The 17614-nt window shown below is 37.1% G+C and overlaps 1 protein-coding gene across 6 annotated transcripts in view; it reads right to left on the reverse strand.

The window, feature by feature from the left end:
- Window positions 1–17614, reverse strand: part of CBLB (Cbl proto-oncogene B) — a 71841-nt gene that overhangs the window by 40658 nt on the left and 13569 nt on the right. For all 6 annotated transcript variants that reach the window (XR_015734415.1, XR_015734414.1, XM_087894883.1 and 3 more), the window contains exon 4: window positions 2872–3018. Coding sequence is in view for 4 of the 6 variants with exons in the window: in XM_087894883.1 (XP_087751009.1) it covers window positions 2872–3018 (147 nt within the window). In the remaining 2 variants the exon portion in view is untranslated. The remainder of the gene's footprint in view (window positions 1–2871; window positions 3019–17614) is intronic.

A 17614-nucleotide genomic window follows, 5' to 3' on the forward strand; every position in this document is an offset into this window, starting at 1 on the left:
CCAATTCAATTATGTATTCTTCATAAAATCTTCATATCTTCTATATTTAGTAATAATTTAAAATTTTATTTTCCTGTCTATTGTCTATCACAAGTTTCTATAAAGAACTATCACTTGATAAAATATACTAAGATAAAACATCAAATAAGATTGAATACCAGAGGCCGATTTCAAGTATAATGAAATATAGACCTTTGATTGGATTAGAAGCATTTAATACTTTATATGTTTTAGTCTAATTACCATAATGTCTTGAGAGTTTGATTTGGAGTACAGTGGGGCAAAAAAGTATTTAGTCAGCCACCAATTGTGCAAGTTCTCCCACTTAAAAAGATGAAAGAGGCCTGTAATTGACATCATAGGTAGACCTCAACTATGAGAGACAAAATGAGAAAACAAATCCAGACAATCACATTGTCTGATTTGGAAAGAATTTATTTGCAAATTATGGTGGAAAATAAGTATTTGGTCAATATCAAAAGTTCATCTCAATACTTTGTTATATATCTTTTGTTGGCAATGACAGAGGTCAGACGTTTTCTGTAAGTCTTCACAAGGTTGGCACACACTGTTGCTGGTATGTTGGCCCATTCCTCCATGCAGATCTCCTCTAGAGCAGTGATGTTTTGGGACTGTCGCTGAGCAACACGGACTTTCAACTCCCTCCAAACGTTTTCTAAATTGGAATTGTTTTAATTACGGCCAAAAGATTTAATTATTTTAATCAGTTTTTAGATTTTGTATGTTTTGTATGTATGTCTTGTTTTATTTTGGCTGTTCACCGCCCTGAGTCCTATATTGGAGAAGGGCGGTATAGAAATTTAAACAAATAAATAAATAAAAATAAATAAATTCTATGGGGTTGAGATCTGGAGACTGGCTAGGCCACTCCAGGACCTTGAAATGCTTGTTACGAAGCCACTCCTTTGTTGCCCGGGCGGTGTGTTTGGGATCACTGTCATGCTGAAAGACCCAGCCACGTTTCATCTTCAATGCCCTTGCTGATGGATGGAGGTTTGCACTCAAAATCTCATGATACATGGCCCCATTCATTCTTTCCTGTACATGGATCAGTCATCCTGGTCCCTTTGCAGAGAAACAGCCCCAATGCTTCACAGTAGGTATGGTGTTCTTTGGATGCAACTCAGCATTCTCTCTCCTCCAAACACGACGAATTGTGTTTCTACCAAACAGTTCTACTTTGGTTTCATCTGACCATATGACATTCTCCCAATCCTCTTCTGGATCATCCAAATGCTCTCTAGCAAACTTCAGACGGGCCCGGACATGTACTGGCTTAAGCAGGGGGACACGTCTGGCACTGCAGGATCTGAGTCCCTGGCGGCATAGTGTGTTACTGATGGTAGCCTTTGTTACGTTGGTCCCAGCTCTCTGCAGGTCATTCACTAGTCCCCCTGTATGGTTCTGGGATTTTTGCTCACCGTTCTTGTGATCATTTTGACCCCACAGGGTGAGATCTTGCGTGGAGCCCCAGATTGAGGGAGATTATCAGTGGTCTTGTATGTCTTCCATTTTCTAATTATTACTCCCACAGTTGATTTCTTCACACCAAGCTGCTTGCCTATTGCAGATTCAGTCTTCCCAGCCTGGTGCAGGTCTACAATTTTGTTTCTGATGTCCTTTGACAGCTCTTTGGTCTTCACCATAGTGGAATTTGGAGTGTGACTGTTTGAGGTTGTGGACAGGTGTCTTTTATACTGTTGACAAGTTCAAACAGGTGCCATTAATACAGGTAATGAGTGGAGGACAGAGGAGCCTCTTAAAGAAGAAGTTACAGGTCTGTGAGAGCCAGAAATCTTGCTTGTTTGTGGGTGACCAAATACTTATTTTCCACCATAATTTGCAAATAAATTCTTTCCAAATCAGACAATGTGATTGTCTGGATTTGTTTTCTCATTTTGTCTCTCATAGTTGAGATCTACCTATGATGTCAATTACAGGTCTCTCTCATCTTTTTAAGTGGGAGAACTTGCACAATTGGTGGCTGACTAAATATTTTTTTGCCCCACTGTATATCTGTGCCCAAGTTAAAAAAGAAAAAAAGAAAGAAGCATTTTCAAACTAACTTTTAATAACAAATATAGCTTCAAATATGTGTGTGTGTGTGTGTGTGTGTGTGTGTGTGTTTTTCCTCTAGCCAGGTTTTTCCTATGTAACTAAGGTTTTTTTCTGCAGCCCTAGCTCAGTAGAATCACACTGAGCTAAGGCTGCAGAAAAAACCTTGGTTACGTAGGAAAAACCTGGCTAGAGGAAAAACACACATAAATCCTACGAAGAAGTAAGAATGAATGTATATGTGTGTGTGTGTGTGTGTGTGTGGATAGATAGATAGATAGATAGATAGATAGATAGATAGATAGATAGATAGATAGATAGATAGATAGATAGATTGATTTTTGTTGATTAAAGGAGCTTTCATGAGCAATAGGTTTCAGGTGCTTCTCTAGACAAGCAATAAACCTGTGGTTCTAAAACAATTCCATAGGCTTTTATGGAGCCTACGGCTGTTTCCATAGGCTGTTAGCAATTTTTGAGAAGTATGCTTGCATCAACCATTCTTTGCAAACTATTACCAAAAAGGTCTATTTTAACTGGGAGGAGAGAAAATGTCAGTTTTTCAGGAATCTCTATTAAATGTGAAAGTGTACCACTGAATTGTTTATTGTATTTTATTTGTTTACTTCTTGCATTTATTTATTCAATTTGTAACTCACTGCAAATAATTTGTCATTTGTGATATTATACAATTTACACGAATGAATGTAAATGAACTAAAAAGTAATAAAAAGACACTCAAGTGAAATATCCACTAGCAACTCTACCTTCTATACTGATATAGCTGATACTTACTTTTCTCCAAAGAACTTCTTCCAGAATTCTGCAGCATCTGCTTTTGTGATACGAAAGTTGTCACCCTGGAATTGAGCATTAGGGAAGATTGCCTTTATTTCTGCAAGCATATGACTGAAGATGAGGGACAATTTTGTAAGATTTCGCCTGCAAAAACAAAAAAGAAAAACAAGAAAAAAATAAAATCTGAACAAAGAATTTCATTGAACATATAAAAAGAAGGGCTACATCATACAATAGGAATTCCCCTTCCTAAGATTAGGAACTAGCAGTGACTCATAATTGGAGAAGATACACCTAAATACAAACAAGAAATGTAAAGGCAGAAGAGTAACCTGAGAACAAAACAGCTTAAATCATTGCTGACAAGCAAAGAGCCACCATGAAAGGGGTTACTGTTCTAGGGAGAAAGACAACAGAATGAGAAAACACACTTGTTTTCAAAAGTTATTTTGAATCCATCCATCCATCCATCCATCCATCCATCCATCCATCCATCCAATAACACTGCTTTACATCAAATAACTGACTTGGCTGTAGGAAACTGGCAGGGAGTCACAAATTGCAATCACATGATTGTGGGTTACTACAATGATTGGGAATCTGGGCTGGTTGCTAAGTTCATAATCACATGACTGTGGCGAGCTTTATCTGGCAGAATTTTGAGGGCCAGTCATAACCATTTATTCAACACTATTTCAAGTTTTGAATATCAAAACATCTCAGAAAAACTATCAAACCTACCCCAACCATATAGCACCATAAAAAGGTAAAGGTTCCCCTCGCATATATGTGCTAGTCGTTCCTGACTCTAGGGGGTATCCGAAGACGTCTCTGTGGTCATGTGGCCAGCATGACTAAACTCCGAAGGTGCACAGAACACTGTTACCTTCCCACTAAAAGTAGTTCCTATTTTTCTACTTGTATTTTTTACGTGCTTTCGAACTGCTAGGTTGGCAGAAGCTGGGACAAGTAACGGGAGCTCACTCTGTTACACGGCACTAGGGATTCGAACCGCTGAACTGCCGACCTTTCAATCGACAAGCTCAGCATCTTAACCACTGAGCCACCACGTCCCTTACTATAGTAGCATACAACTAGCTAAAATCCTCCAAAACATCTTCAATAAATCAAAAGAACCAGCAGCCCTAGAAGAAAAAAACAAGAGTTCTCTACAACATACATTAGTAATTGTTAACAGTCGCTATGTAGAACAAACAGGCAGAGGACTAGCAGAGCATATCCATGAACACTAATAGCAGTCACAAGACATTATGGAAACTCTTCAATTTCACAATTCAGGGACAGACATAACCATAATCCGAACTGGGAACTGGGAACTGGGAACATTCTAGACCAAGCTAAGTCCAAAAAAGTCCCCCCAAAATCCTGGAACTCAGATATATCAGTCATCAATAGGCATATAGAGATAAACTTACCATTCAAGAAAGAAAGAGAGAGAGAGGGAGGGAGGGAGGGAGGGAGGGAGGGAGAGAGAGAGAGAACCAAGATGCTAAAAACAAAAGAAAAAGACCTGCCTCACCACCAGTAATCAATAACCCGGATAAGCAGAGATTAATACCAAAATTAAAACTAGACAAACAATTAAGAAGTAAACAATATCCCAATTAAGAAAATACCAACAAACAACCTAAACAATCAACCTAATCACTACCAAGAACTACCAAGAACAGTCCCACTAGCAGACAGGACACACAAACGATGAGCAAACCCCACTCCCTTCTAGAACTGATGATGCTATCTAGTTGGGTAATGAAACGTCTGCAAGAAAACAACCAAGTTCAGAGAGCACTAAGGGCTCCACAGTTTGTTTGTTTGCTTGTTTGTTTGTTTAAGAAAATGTACACAGCTGCCAACTTACTGTCAGTGACTCTGGGCAGCTTACAATATAAAAACAATAAAAAGCAACAACCACTCCCTCCCAGCAACAATTAGTCAAATAAGCCACTTGATGGGCTCTACCTCACTCTGGGTTCCCCAGACTCCTTATCAAAACCTAGTCTTCAGGGACTTGCAAAAGTCTGTCAAAGAGGAGGCCAATCTTATCTGCCAAGTATGTTCCATAGGGAGGTAGCCACCACAGAGAAAGCCCTTCTCCTTGGTCACCTGATCTTTCAACATCTTCTTAGCCAACTAAATGACCCTCAGCTCCAGTTGGCTGAAAGGCATTATTAATTCTTGATGGAACCACAATCCCGCACTCATCTGTGAGGCAGACTTCTATTCCATCAGATCTATCCCAGATTGGCTAAGATTAACAACCAATGAAATTATTTAGCTTGGCAACACTATGCTTAGGAAGGATCCAATGATCCTGGGATGGGAGAAGGAACAACCACTGGAGCAGGAAGCAGCCGTCATTCAAGTAAACTGGAATAGAAGTAGGCTTTGATACTAAATCCAGAGCCTCAATTATCTTCACAAGTATTAGCCTCATTTAATCTTCCTAAACCTGATGGGGCTCAGGTCAGAATTTATTTTTATTCTGTGTCTACTACAGTAGAGTTGACATTTACTCCCAAATAGTTGCTTCTTCAAGAACTTTGTTGCAAGCTTGGCTTGTTTAGTGGAGCCATGAATCACTGACTCCAATGTATTGCACTTCAAAGGCCTTGGAGGTGACTATGAACTATTAAAAATTCATGATCTATTATGTGAATTCTGCTGTTCTACTTAATTTATTAATGCCTTATTTTAAGCAATGGACTGAGACTTCTGATTTGAAATTAGGTGTGCATATCATTGATATTTAGGTGATAATGGAAGAGACAGCTGTAGTCTATTCCCAGTACTGCTGGATCATGAGCTTGCTTCATCATTCCATATGTCTTATTTTGTTGGATTTATGAATATTTTCTCCCTTTTTTGGATTTCTTTTATTATAGAAATCAGGAGTGTACTGTGCTCTTCTTGAACCCTCTGAGAAAACCTCAGCATAGGAACCTCAGGTGACATTACTTGGTCTCCTCTCAGAGAAAAGATGATCACAATAGGCTGTAGCTGGTATCTAGGCCAACAGTATGATAGAGCATGGTTCTCAACCTTTTCTTCACCATTTAAATAACTTTTGTGGCTACGGATCACAGCCATGGACCCCCAAGGCTTAAGGATTTATCGGTAAATCATAACATTTTTTATGCTTCGTTTGTGATGACACTGCGACCCTCTAGGGGTCCGCAGACCATAGGTTGAGAACTATTGTGATAGAAATTTTTGGTGTTGATGCTGCAGCTTGATTGCTTCATTTTGCTACAATAACTTTGAGGGTAATTTCCATTTAGTTTGACCTGTTTTTGGCATACAAAACTGCTCAGTCACATGTGGCTCACAGTGCTATTCCTGCCTTTCATTTTTTCTATTCTGTCTCCAAGGCTTGTTCCAAATGGTACCCCCCCCCCATTTACTCTTTCTTCTTCCTGGAAGATTGAAGAGAGGTTTTTTTTAGAGACAGAGAGACATCTTAAGTCTATCTTCATTTAGATAAGGTAGACATAACCGTTTCCTGTTAGCTTAATCTCTGCTGACTGAACAGCCAAAAACATATCACAAAAAATAAAATCTCCTCCATCTTCTTCCTAGAGAATGGAATCATTTTTCAGTTAGATGAAGAATATTTTCATTGTCTGACCCTAGATACTGGAACATCTGTTGGGTTTGGGATTTATTTATTTTTTGTCAAATATTTTTTCCAGAAGACTTTTGTTGACAAGTTAGACTTTTGTGCTTTGATTTTCATTTCTGATTCTGACTGATTTTTTAAAAAATATTGTATTTGTGAAATTTTAAGTATTAAAAGCTAAATGGAACCGTGCTTTAGCAGCAGATGGACAGGATATTAAAAAAGGAGTTTAAATAAACTATCCAACACTGCCACTTCAGGAAATCCATAAAATATAATCAATTCTTATCATTTGAGCAAATTTATTTTCTTCTGTTTTGTTTTAGAAATGTGATGCTTTAAAACCCTAATTGTTATGAATTGATATATAATGCTGAAATGGATTTTGTTTATTTCCCCTTGTCTCCAAATCTCTTCTGCCTTCCTTAAGAGGCCTTAAGGAAAAGGAGGCATTAATATCACATAAAATGAGTGCAGCTATAGTTCCCACTTACTGTGTTTTAATTAGCAATACACCTTATATGATTAACATGTTCACCCAGTTTTAAAGTTGTATATCTTCAATATGATATAAATAGCTTTTAACAGATAGTTTTATGCTTATGTTTTTAATTTGCTTTCTGTTGTAGCATACTATTACTGTGAAACTATTTACTGTGTTTTATTATTTGCATTAATGCTTTTAACTATTTTGTAGCAATTTGTGGAAAAATAAGATAAACATTTAAGAAATAATGTAATACAATTATCATATCTATATTTACATTTGAAGCAACACTTCAGATAAGACTTTTCTCTCTTGAGAAAGTACATTAATGAGTAATTTAGAAGCCCTTCCAAAATGGACTCATCTACTGCTTCTCTGTGATGTATTATTTAGCATTTATAAATCCCTGATTTATTTATTCCCTATTCTGTTTCTCCTGATCTTTCTGCTTTTATCTATTGGTACATTTCAATTTCTTTCTGCAGCTTATGAAATCTCATTTACTGGAAAAACGAAATAGTTTCCCTTAAAAGTGCTTCACCTGTACCTTAGTACAGCTTTTAGAATCTTTATCACGTGGCAATTTTCAAATTTCTTTTTTGAAGTCAAGGTGGGAGGAGGAAATGAGGAAGCTTTCATGTTTGAAAGGATATATCTTATAAATTATAACTCCTAAACTTGTGATTGTATGGTCTCTTATATCTTACAATTTGGGAGAATATAACCTTGTTCCCTTTCGAATTCTTCTATCTGGGCCAGTGCTGCAAAGGAAGCACCAAGCATTCAGTATTAAACTGTTTCAGTTTCAATTCAGTGTAGTGGAAGGAACAATGTTTTTACTTAGATTAAAAAAAGAATGATTATCCTATTCACTTCCATTCTCTTGCTTTTCAAAATAGCTCTTTTGACCTAAAAAAAATAATCTTCTCTCCAAAGACCTCCTACCCCAAACAACAGCACTGCTGTTTGTTAGATGCATGGACACATGTAACTAGAACCATTTTTTCTGTTTCTACCAGACATATACTGCTTCTAGCCATGAGTATATCTCCTCTGTAAAATCTCACTGAACAAACCTTACCTAAGTGATTAGTGAGGAGGATCAGAACAAGGTCTGCTAGCCAAAGAAGGAAGAAAGTTGACTTTAGTACTGTTTCCTCTCCATTCTGATGCTCCACTCTTCAGACAAGTGGAAACACTGATGCTCACCTCCATTAGCAATCTAGGAGCTGTAGGGAAGGGACAGGAAGAGGAGCTGCCTCCTTCTGAATCGAAGTCCAGGGCAGACAGTGGAAGGGATGGCTGTAGGCTTGAGGCCACCATGTCACAGACAGCTTTTGGTTCTAGATAACCTTAAACATCAGTTGAATAAATCATCCAAATATCTACCCCATTTCTCCAGCAGAGGTAGGCACTAGGCAATTAGTGGCAAGGCGTATTTTCTCAAGCAGAACAAAATGCTTGCACATGAAGCAACCATCATGGCAAGCAGCATAGCAGTCCAAAGGCTTTAGGCGTTACCTATCTACTGAACTTGGATAACCAGTCATTCAGCCTGATGGACAGTATCTGATTCTTGTACTTCCTCCATTTGACTACTAGTTCCCCTCATTTCAGCAGGCAGACAGTATTCTCTCCATATTAACAATACAAGAAAGAAGTATCCTTATATCCTTATCATCTACTTTATCTCGATCCAGTTAAAATGAACTTCTTACTTCCTCTTCATCATAGATTGGTCTGCTACTCTAACCACCAGCACTTCCCATGGTGCTGGACCTGAGCACAGATGACTTTTCCTCCATAGCAAGTTGCTAAATGTAGTTCACATAGTAGCTGAAGTCATGAACTGCATAATTGAATCTGCTGGGTCTATTTATTGGCCTAAGCAGCACTGTTGACCGACTGGATCTGTTTGTGCAGGATATATTAGTCAGCATTGGTATCCTCTCAACTAGTAGAGCCCTTACGAATAAAGAACGTAAGACTGTTGGTTATTTCCACCATGATGTGAAAAGGAGGCAGATTCTAGACCAGTTCCAAATTATACTCCTCTTAATTTTGGAGACTCATGACAAACTTCTTATGCAACTCTGATAAGTCCTTGGTACTATAAAAGTAAATTCTCACACTCAGTGAGAAACCAATAAGAACAAGCCTTATAAAAACAAAACACAGAAGGAAACTAGTTAGTCTGCTGAAATAAGGGGACAGGACAAGAAAGAACATACTCTAAAGAAAATATAGCTTTTTAAGGAACGGTATGATTAACTGCAATTGTTAGAATTATTTTGGTAGTGTCCTCAACTTTCTCCAGTAAATATTATTGTCCTTGGATTTTCTTATGAGCTTATCTAAGCGTTTCCAGTCGTGCCTGCGGTTAAGACCTGACAGATTCTTTTCTGAGAAAAGACTTTGGATGCACTCAGGAGAGCTTTGCCTTAATGACAGCTGAGTTTTGGCAGTTCCGTTTATTAAGCCAGACAGTGGCCGTAGCTTTTGAGTTCTGGGCAAGCATAAAGCTTGTCACACTGTGCGATACAAAAAGAAAGGAGACAATGATCTTTTCTGGTATTTTCTACAGTGTCTTTACTTTCAAAGGCACTCTAAAAGTTTACAATAAGAGGAGTCAAGAGCAAGTATAGAGTATACATACTTAATTAAAGTCAGCAAGCCATCGATATAATGGTATAGCTTTCACTTGTTTATTTACCTTTTCCAAAAGTTGAATTCTGATGGTTTATTTTGGATGGTTGACTCTTGGAGTTTTGAAATTTGGCACCTTTCATTCATCCTTGCACTTTGTGTTCCGTTCTTTTTTATTCTTTCATTTGTGGAAACTTCAGAATGCAGTTAAAATTGTAAAACATTTAATGTTGATTAGACTGCTAAACCTTGGTGTATTGGTGCAACCTTCTATTTGTGCTCTTACGAATTGTAAATTTTATTTGCCCACATTTGAACTTGTTGTGCTATTTATTTATTTGTTTATTTATTTAAGCATTTTAAATATGGAAAATTATTTTGCCAAGCAAGTTATGTCCATGATTCTTGAGTAATCATTTGTTACTGAATATTAAATAAGTAGTGTACATAATGTAGCATTGTTATTTTAAAATATAACAGACCTGATTGCCTTTAAGATCCAGCTCCTGCCGTGGCCATTTAGTGCATGTTTGTGTTGCCCCTTTTTCTTTGGAGATGCACTTTTTCTTCAGCTCCTCAACACAAAAAGCTATAGGAAGATTTTTTTTTGTTTTCTTCTTTCCTTTCCATCTTCAGCCTGGCAGTGACTCACCAAGGTAAGTAACTTACAGATTTTGTCGCCCCCTTTCTAGGCATGCAGTAAATTTAGCAAATTAAGTGGTTAAAAGGAATCAGTATTGGAGGGCATTTAGTTTCAATACCTAATGGGGGAGGGGAGGAGAAACATCAACAAGTCTTTCTCTTTCAGCAGTTTTTGTTTGTTTGTTTGTTTGTGTATTCTTTATTAAAGAAATGTGGGTATCTGGGCTTCATTCTGAAATTGCCATCTTTGCATACAGACATCTGACTTCCCCAAAGCTAGCAAGTTTGCAGGCTCCTGATGACCAGTTGATTGGGCAGAGCCCCAGTCTGCAAGCATAGCTTCATGGGTCAAGCACAGCGGCTTTTTTGGAAGCCTCTCTGGCATTGGAACATGATGCTAGGCTCTAATCTGGCTGGACTCTTCTCCCAGCTGGATTGTTTTTGCAAAGCTTTTTGCTTTGCAAAACCCAGCAGGGTAGTGACCTGGGTCTCCCCCCACCTATGAGTTACTCCATGCTCACTTAATGAGTCACATGTTTGTATAACAGTGGCATCAGGGAGAGCAGGGGTAAGGATCATTAAGTAAGGTTGTCTCATTTAACAGCTGTCACCACTTGCAACTGTAATGGGCAGGCTCCATTAGGACTACCTATATATCTTTTGCAGTTTAACTTAAATTACCAAGCCTTAAGAACAAATTCAACATCTCACAGACAAAATTGCTTGATTCATTCTCAGTTTGAAACCATGCATTGTGTAGATCATGTGAGGTGCCTGGGGAGAGGTCTTGCACAGTTATCTGGGATCAGTTTGATCCTGTTGGACCTGAAAAAGTGGATAGGATCTTCAATGTTGTCAATGTAATCACCTGCCAATTAGCTCTTTATCCCATCTGGTTGGTGAAAGCCTCCAGGATGGTTACCAGAAAATAGATCCAAGTAGTGATAAACTCTTTATTGCAGGAGGGAACATTCCCAAGGCCTTTTAAGGAAGCCCTAGTTCTCCCCCTCCTTAAAAAAACATTACTTGATTCCTCCGGTCTGGGCAGTTTTCCCATCCTCTTTTTTAGGGAAGGTAGTGAAAAAAGTGGTTGCTTGGTAGCTTCAGAGGGTCCTGTATGAAACAGATTACCTAGACCCCTTTCAGTAAGGATTCAAGACCATTATGGGACAGAAATAATATTGGTCGCACTTGCTGATGATTTCTGGTGAAAGCGGGATGGGGTTAGTGCAGCCATCTTTGCCTACCTTGACCTCTCAACAACCTTTGATGGTATCATTTTGGCTGGCTAAGGGATTTGGGGCTGGATGGTGCATTTTGTACTGGTTTGACTGCTTTCTCCAAGGCTGGTGTTGATTGGGAGTGAGAGGTCCAGCCCACGGCCACTCCTTTGTAGCATGTCGCAGAGCTTGGTATTCTCTCCATTCCTTTTTAACATCTACATGAAGCCATTAGGTAAGATCATTCATCACTATGGGTTGAAGTATCATCAGTACTCTGATGATACTGAACTTTATAACTCCTCCCCCCCCCCGATGAGCCAAGTGACGTTGTGGCTGCCCTCTTGCGGTGCCTAGAGGCCAAGGGGAACTGGATGGGGGACTACAGGCTTCAGTTGAACCCTGGCAAGACCAAGTGGTTTTAGGTGCAGGGAACTTTTAGATCTAAGACTTTAATATCCTTAGTTCTGGATGGGGTGGCAAAACTCCAAACATACCGAATCTTCAACTTGGGGGTTCTCCTTGACTTGCAACTCCTGCCCAAAAAACAGGTGGCAGTCGCAGCCAGGAGACCTTTTACACAACTTCGTCTTGTGCGCCAGTTCCAGCCTTTCCTGGATAAGAAGTCCTTGTGCTCAGTCACTCAAGCCCTAGTTGTTGCATATTTGGATTACTGCAATGCACTCTACATGGGCTTATCCATTTGGAAGCTACAGATGGTGCAGAGTGCAGCAGCACAGGCAGTTCTTAGGGCCTCTAGACTGGCCCATGTTACACCATGCTCTGTGAACTGCACTGATTAGATTTGCTTCTGGGTGCAATTCAAGGTGTTAATTATTGCCTTTAAAGTCCTGCATGGGTCCATGTTACTTGAGGAACTGTCTCACCATGATGGGATTGGCCTGCCCCACCCACACCAGCAGAGGGGCATATTGCCGATCCCATCAATCAAGAAATTTTGGTTGGCGGAGTTGAGAAGAGCCTTCTGTGCCACCACTCCTGCCATTTGGAATATCTTACCCCAAGGTGAGATTGGCTCCTAACCTTCTGACCTTCTGCAAGATCTGCCTCATTATTATCTGTGTTTTGTTCCTTCTTTCTATTAATCAATAAGCAATAAAACAAATTAAAAATATAGATTATGCATAACTTCTTGTAAATTTCATTGACACTATAGTTAATACAGTTTTTAATGTTACATTATAAAAGACATATGTATCTAACAAAGCTATAGCCTAAAATTAAAAGTCAATTTTTATATAACATTTTTAATCTCTATTTTCACATATTCTGAGGACTTCAAAACGTAACATAAATTTACAATTATTTTTTCTTACTTCATATGTATCTTGGAGAATGCACTGTTCCTTAGCAGTATATTTCTAGCAGTGGAAAAAGGAGTGATTGTTGCCATTTCATAAAATTGGAAGGAAAAACTTTAATTCTTTCTCTTATATTTTAATCCCATTTTGGTTGCTTAAAGCTGCTTAGCAATCAAAACAACCCACATTTTATAGAAATCTAACTATCCCATGAAGGACTAAATCAAATGCAAGGTTAAATCAAACATTCTTTAAGAACAGAAAGACATTTTTATGTTCAGAAAATGGGAGACTTTTATAGCAAGACTGTTAATGAACCTCAAATAATGACTTACAGATTAAAAATATTTAAAACGCAATGGATACCATTATGTTTTTATAGAAAAGGAATGTCAAAAACAGCACTTAGGGATATTGCTAGTTATTTAGTCTGTTAACACATTCAAGTATTAATTTGCCAGACGAAACTGAAACATGGGTCTGCTGTTCTTACCTGCCTTTTAACTAACCACAAAATATATAAACAGGAAATATGTTGTCAGTATGTTACGCTATAGAAATTTCTATACACGTTTGCTATTTTCACAATGGCAACAAATTTTAATTATTCAAGATTTGCGCGTATCGGAAACCAGAAGCTTCGCCATCACGGCTCTAGACTGGTTGAAACAGTCCCTTCATCTTTGTCTGATGAACATAATACAGCACGGTATCTTCCATTACCTATATAATTTCTTGCTTTATCGAAAACTAAGGTTAAAGGTTTTTGGAACAACTAGGACAAGAAATCAAGTTCAATTTCTCTCTTTTTAGGCTGCCTTGTTCTGAACCTATTAACCACTTTGCTCAGTTCAAATGAAGCAAGAACATAGAAAACTTTCTGGATTTTCATAGAGAGCTGCCTGGGTTTGGTCCCTGATGAAAGGGGGATGTGTATATATCCAAAGGTCAAGATATGATCATCTGTATTGTACCATTAAAAGCATTAACATTTTAAATTATTATGTTTTTTATATGCAGAAACCTGAAGTATTTATGTTTCTACCAATGGCAAAACAATGTATAATGGCTAATGTGGCTGTGACCTCTTCACATAGGGTCAGGAGTAACAGAAAAGTAAATACTGGATACATGAAAGACATGGGGGACTTGTAGGGCATATCAAATTTTTCAACTTTCAATTTTCAAACATTAGGGGTGCTGCTTTGGGGATTGTAAAGATAGTTTGGTTACTTTAATATAATTTAGATGTGCTTGGTAAATAACTACATATATCATAACTTCTTAACATTTTGTTTGTTTCCTTTGGGGAAGGTGATTATATTTATTCACACCTGTCTCTAAGTTCTCAAGAACATAGCTTTAAAACAAACTAAAGAACTTGTGATACCTTGGGTCATCATTTCAGAGATATTTATCAGATTCCCCAATATCTTTAATAATGGTAGGTTTCTAGAGTACTTGAGAACTTCTTTAGAAGTCAGGGATATATAGCCCATACTAACCTGCATAGCAATCAAATATCAGGAATTGACCACAGGAAATGTTTTGGCATTTTGTATTATGTCATAAAATTCCTTATCATAATTTTGATGTCACAAAATATTTTATAAAATTTTCAAAATTTCAATTCCACAGAAATTAGTGGTCCTGGATTTTGGACCCATTCTGTAAGTTACCCTTTTGAGGTTCCTTGGTTCAAAAAATTTCCCCCTATTATATAACACTTCTTCCAGTTAAAGGCTACAAAAAAGAGTTTTTGAAGTATGTACTATAGATACAGTATTTTTTGAAGCTATGGCCTTAACAAATATAACTTCTAACTAGAGATGCTTCAAAATGATCCAAACAAAAATGTCCAAAGTAAACTGTAAAAATATTTGTGTAGCAGTTAATAATTGGAGAAGAGGGGGGAAGAAAAAAAGAGGGGCTACCAGAGTGCAATTTTTATATATATATTTTTAATTTTTTTTTGGGGGGGTGCTTTTTAATTTATTTTTCAAAATATTTGTGTGTGTATATATACTTTTTGTTTGTTTGCATGTTTTATTTAACAAATGTTAAATATTATAAGTACTTGCTTAGTGACCACAATTGTGACTGGCAGCTTGGTTGTTAAATGAAGTGATTTTTTTTTCTTTTATATTTTTTGCATTAGTTAATAAAAGAAAAACAAATAAAGCAGAAACTTTTATTTCTGTGTCCAACAACAAACCTGTTTACTCCTCTCCTCAAGAAACAAGTCTGGAACACCAGCCTCAGCTGAGAAAATTTAAGCAACCTTTTTCTTGACAATAATTAGCTCTGGTTCCTCCTTCCTGGTAGCTTTCTTTGAGAGACCAGCTGGTTTGTTGGTAAAAAAATAAGCTGTTTCAAATCCAAGTCTCTTTGAAAGGTTGAAGAGGTTTTACAGGCCAATGACAATAAGAGAACCCAATAACAGGGTGTGTATCTGTATATGTACACTGTCTCCTTCGTTTTTTCACTCTTTAAAAGCTCTTTACCCGCAGCTCTTCTGAGACCAAGTTTGAAAATACTCACACTTATTCCCAGTATGGCTGGTGTTCCCTTTTCACAACAGCTAATGATTTTTACAGTGGCATCCATTTTTGATTTTTAAAACTGCAGTAAAATCTGTATTCTACTTATTACCTTCCTTTTCATAACTATAACAAGGATTATAATAAAAGAGGTGCATAATAGATATTTATATCCACTGCTATTAGCTCTATTTTATGGATCTTACTACTATAACAGGGTGCATAAATCTGAATCATAATCTGATAATGCACCATATGGCATTAGAATTTACAAACTTATTTTTTAAAATAAGTTTGTTAGATATATGAAATAAAGGAATGTTGCATATTTACTAGATATCTGGCTATAAACTGGCAATGATTAACCATACTGCTAATTGCCTTCGGTATCAGCTTTTTTTCTCACTATTAAACTTTTGAAGCTAATTAATTCCATGCAGAATATTATATTAAAAGTAAAAAAGCAGCTAATTATTAGGAAGTTATTTTTTTTATTAATTTTCCAATAAAATTGTTCTTGCTATACCCTAATGTTAACAATCTAAAAGAAATTTTTATGTTAGTGATCTTCCTTTCATGATATTATATTTATTATTATATTTATATTTCACTTTTTTCTATGAGAAAACTGATTATTACAACTAAAGACCTCCCAATCAATCTCTTATTTACAGACTGACCAAATCAGGAAATACAGATAATCGTCGACTTGTAACAATTTATTTAATGACAGTCTGAAATTACAACGGCAATGAAAAAACTGATTTATGTGTGAAAAATGTGTTTTTCACATTAACAACTATTGCATCATCCCCATGGCCATGTGATCACAATTCACATGGCTCATATTTATGACAGTTGCAGTGTCCCAGGTCATGTGATCCCCTTTTGTGACCCTTTAACAAGCAAAGTCAATGGAGAAACCAGATTCACTTAACAACCATGTAACTAACTTAACAACTGCAGTGATTCTCTTAACGATGGCAAGAAAGGTTGTAAAATAGGGCAAAACTCAGAGTGTCTAACCTTTGTTGAATAAATTATCATCAGTCAAGGACTACCTGTAGTATTTGCTTGAAAGAATTGTAACTGTCCACATAAGAGGTAAATTATGCAACAAATGTTACAACAACACACATTCCTCCCCTTTTGTATGTGCACCCCAACATCAGTTACACGCTCACCAAGTGGGAAAAGCATGGGTCACAATTCTTGCTTCATTTCCCTGACAAAACTGTTGGTGTGCTGTGGACACAGCTGGAAAGCATATAAAAATCTTGCAAGGGAATGAAAACCACTTCCATATTGTTGTCATATGGATATGACTATTTAATTATCAGAAATAAAATTCATAGGAAACGTTTGTTCTTAATCTGTTTCCAAGGATAAGGATCTTTCAAATTAAACTATGAAGTCTTAAGGAAGATCCCATCTCTTAAAATTTATCTCTGTCTCTCTGCTATTTTGATAACCTACCTAGTGAGAAAAAATGTGCTAGAGAAACCACTTGGATTTTTGTCCGGCACACATTATCCATCACTTGGAAGAATACATACTGAATAAACAATTTGGTACAGAGAAGGAAATTATGCAAATATAAAAGACTAGGTAAAATATTAGTTATTCTTATGAATTGTTACAATGTTTTCTGCGTGTGACTGTCCTTAAAGTAAACGAATAGTCCAAGAATTTAGGCTCATTGTACCAATTTTAAAAGAACTGAATGCAATTTGAGATGGTAATCAACATTTTAAAATCCCGAATAACACCCAATCACAATATGGATTACACCATCCCATTCAGCCTATCCGCCCTTCTGAAATTTTGCAAGTTTTGCCTGCAGGATACGCTCTTCCCCCCTCCGTCCTTCACCTAGATGATTTAAGTTCATGGTTTTCAATTCATTTGACCTCTGCATGATTATTAATGATTAAAATAATACAAATACTTGTATGAAATAATTCCAGGCATTGTCTCCTTTAGCAGAAAACTTTAAATAGGTTTTCTTATAACAGTTTTCCAATCTCTGACATTAACCGAGAGGAACTTTTCCCCATTTCACTATGTGTTTTTTTTTTCAGCTGTGTAATGTTTGAGAAGTTCCTTACATGCACAGCCCATTTCAAAACACCCACAGCATCTCAATGTGATTTAAACCTGGGCTTTAATTTGACCATTTCAAAAACCTTCATTTCCTGGACTGTTTAGTGATATGATCATATGGCAAGAATGACTCAACTTTTGAT

The sequence above is a fragment of the Pantherophis guttatus genome, chromosome 5, assembly GCF_059756535.1.
Source record: "Pantherophis guttatus breed Tessera chromosome 5, ASM5975653v1, whole genome shotgun sequence".
In the NCBI taxonomy this organism is placed as follows: domain Eukaryota; kingdom Metazoa; phylum Chordata; class Lepidosauria; order Squamata; family Colubridae; genus Pantherophis; species Pantherophis guttatus.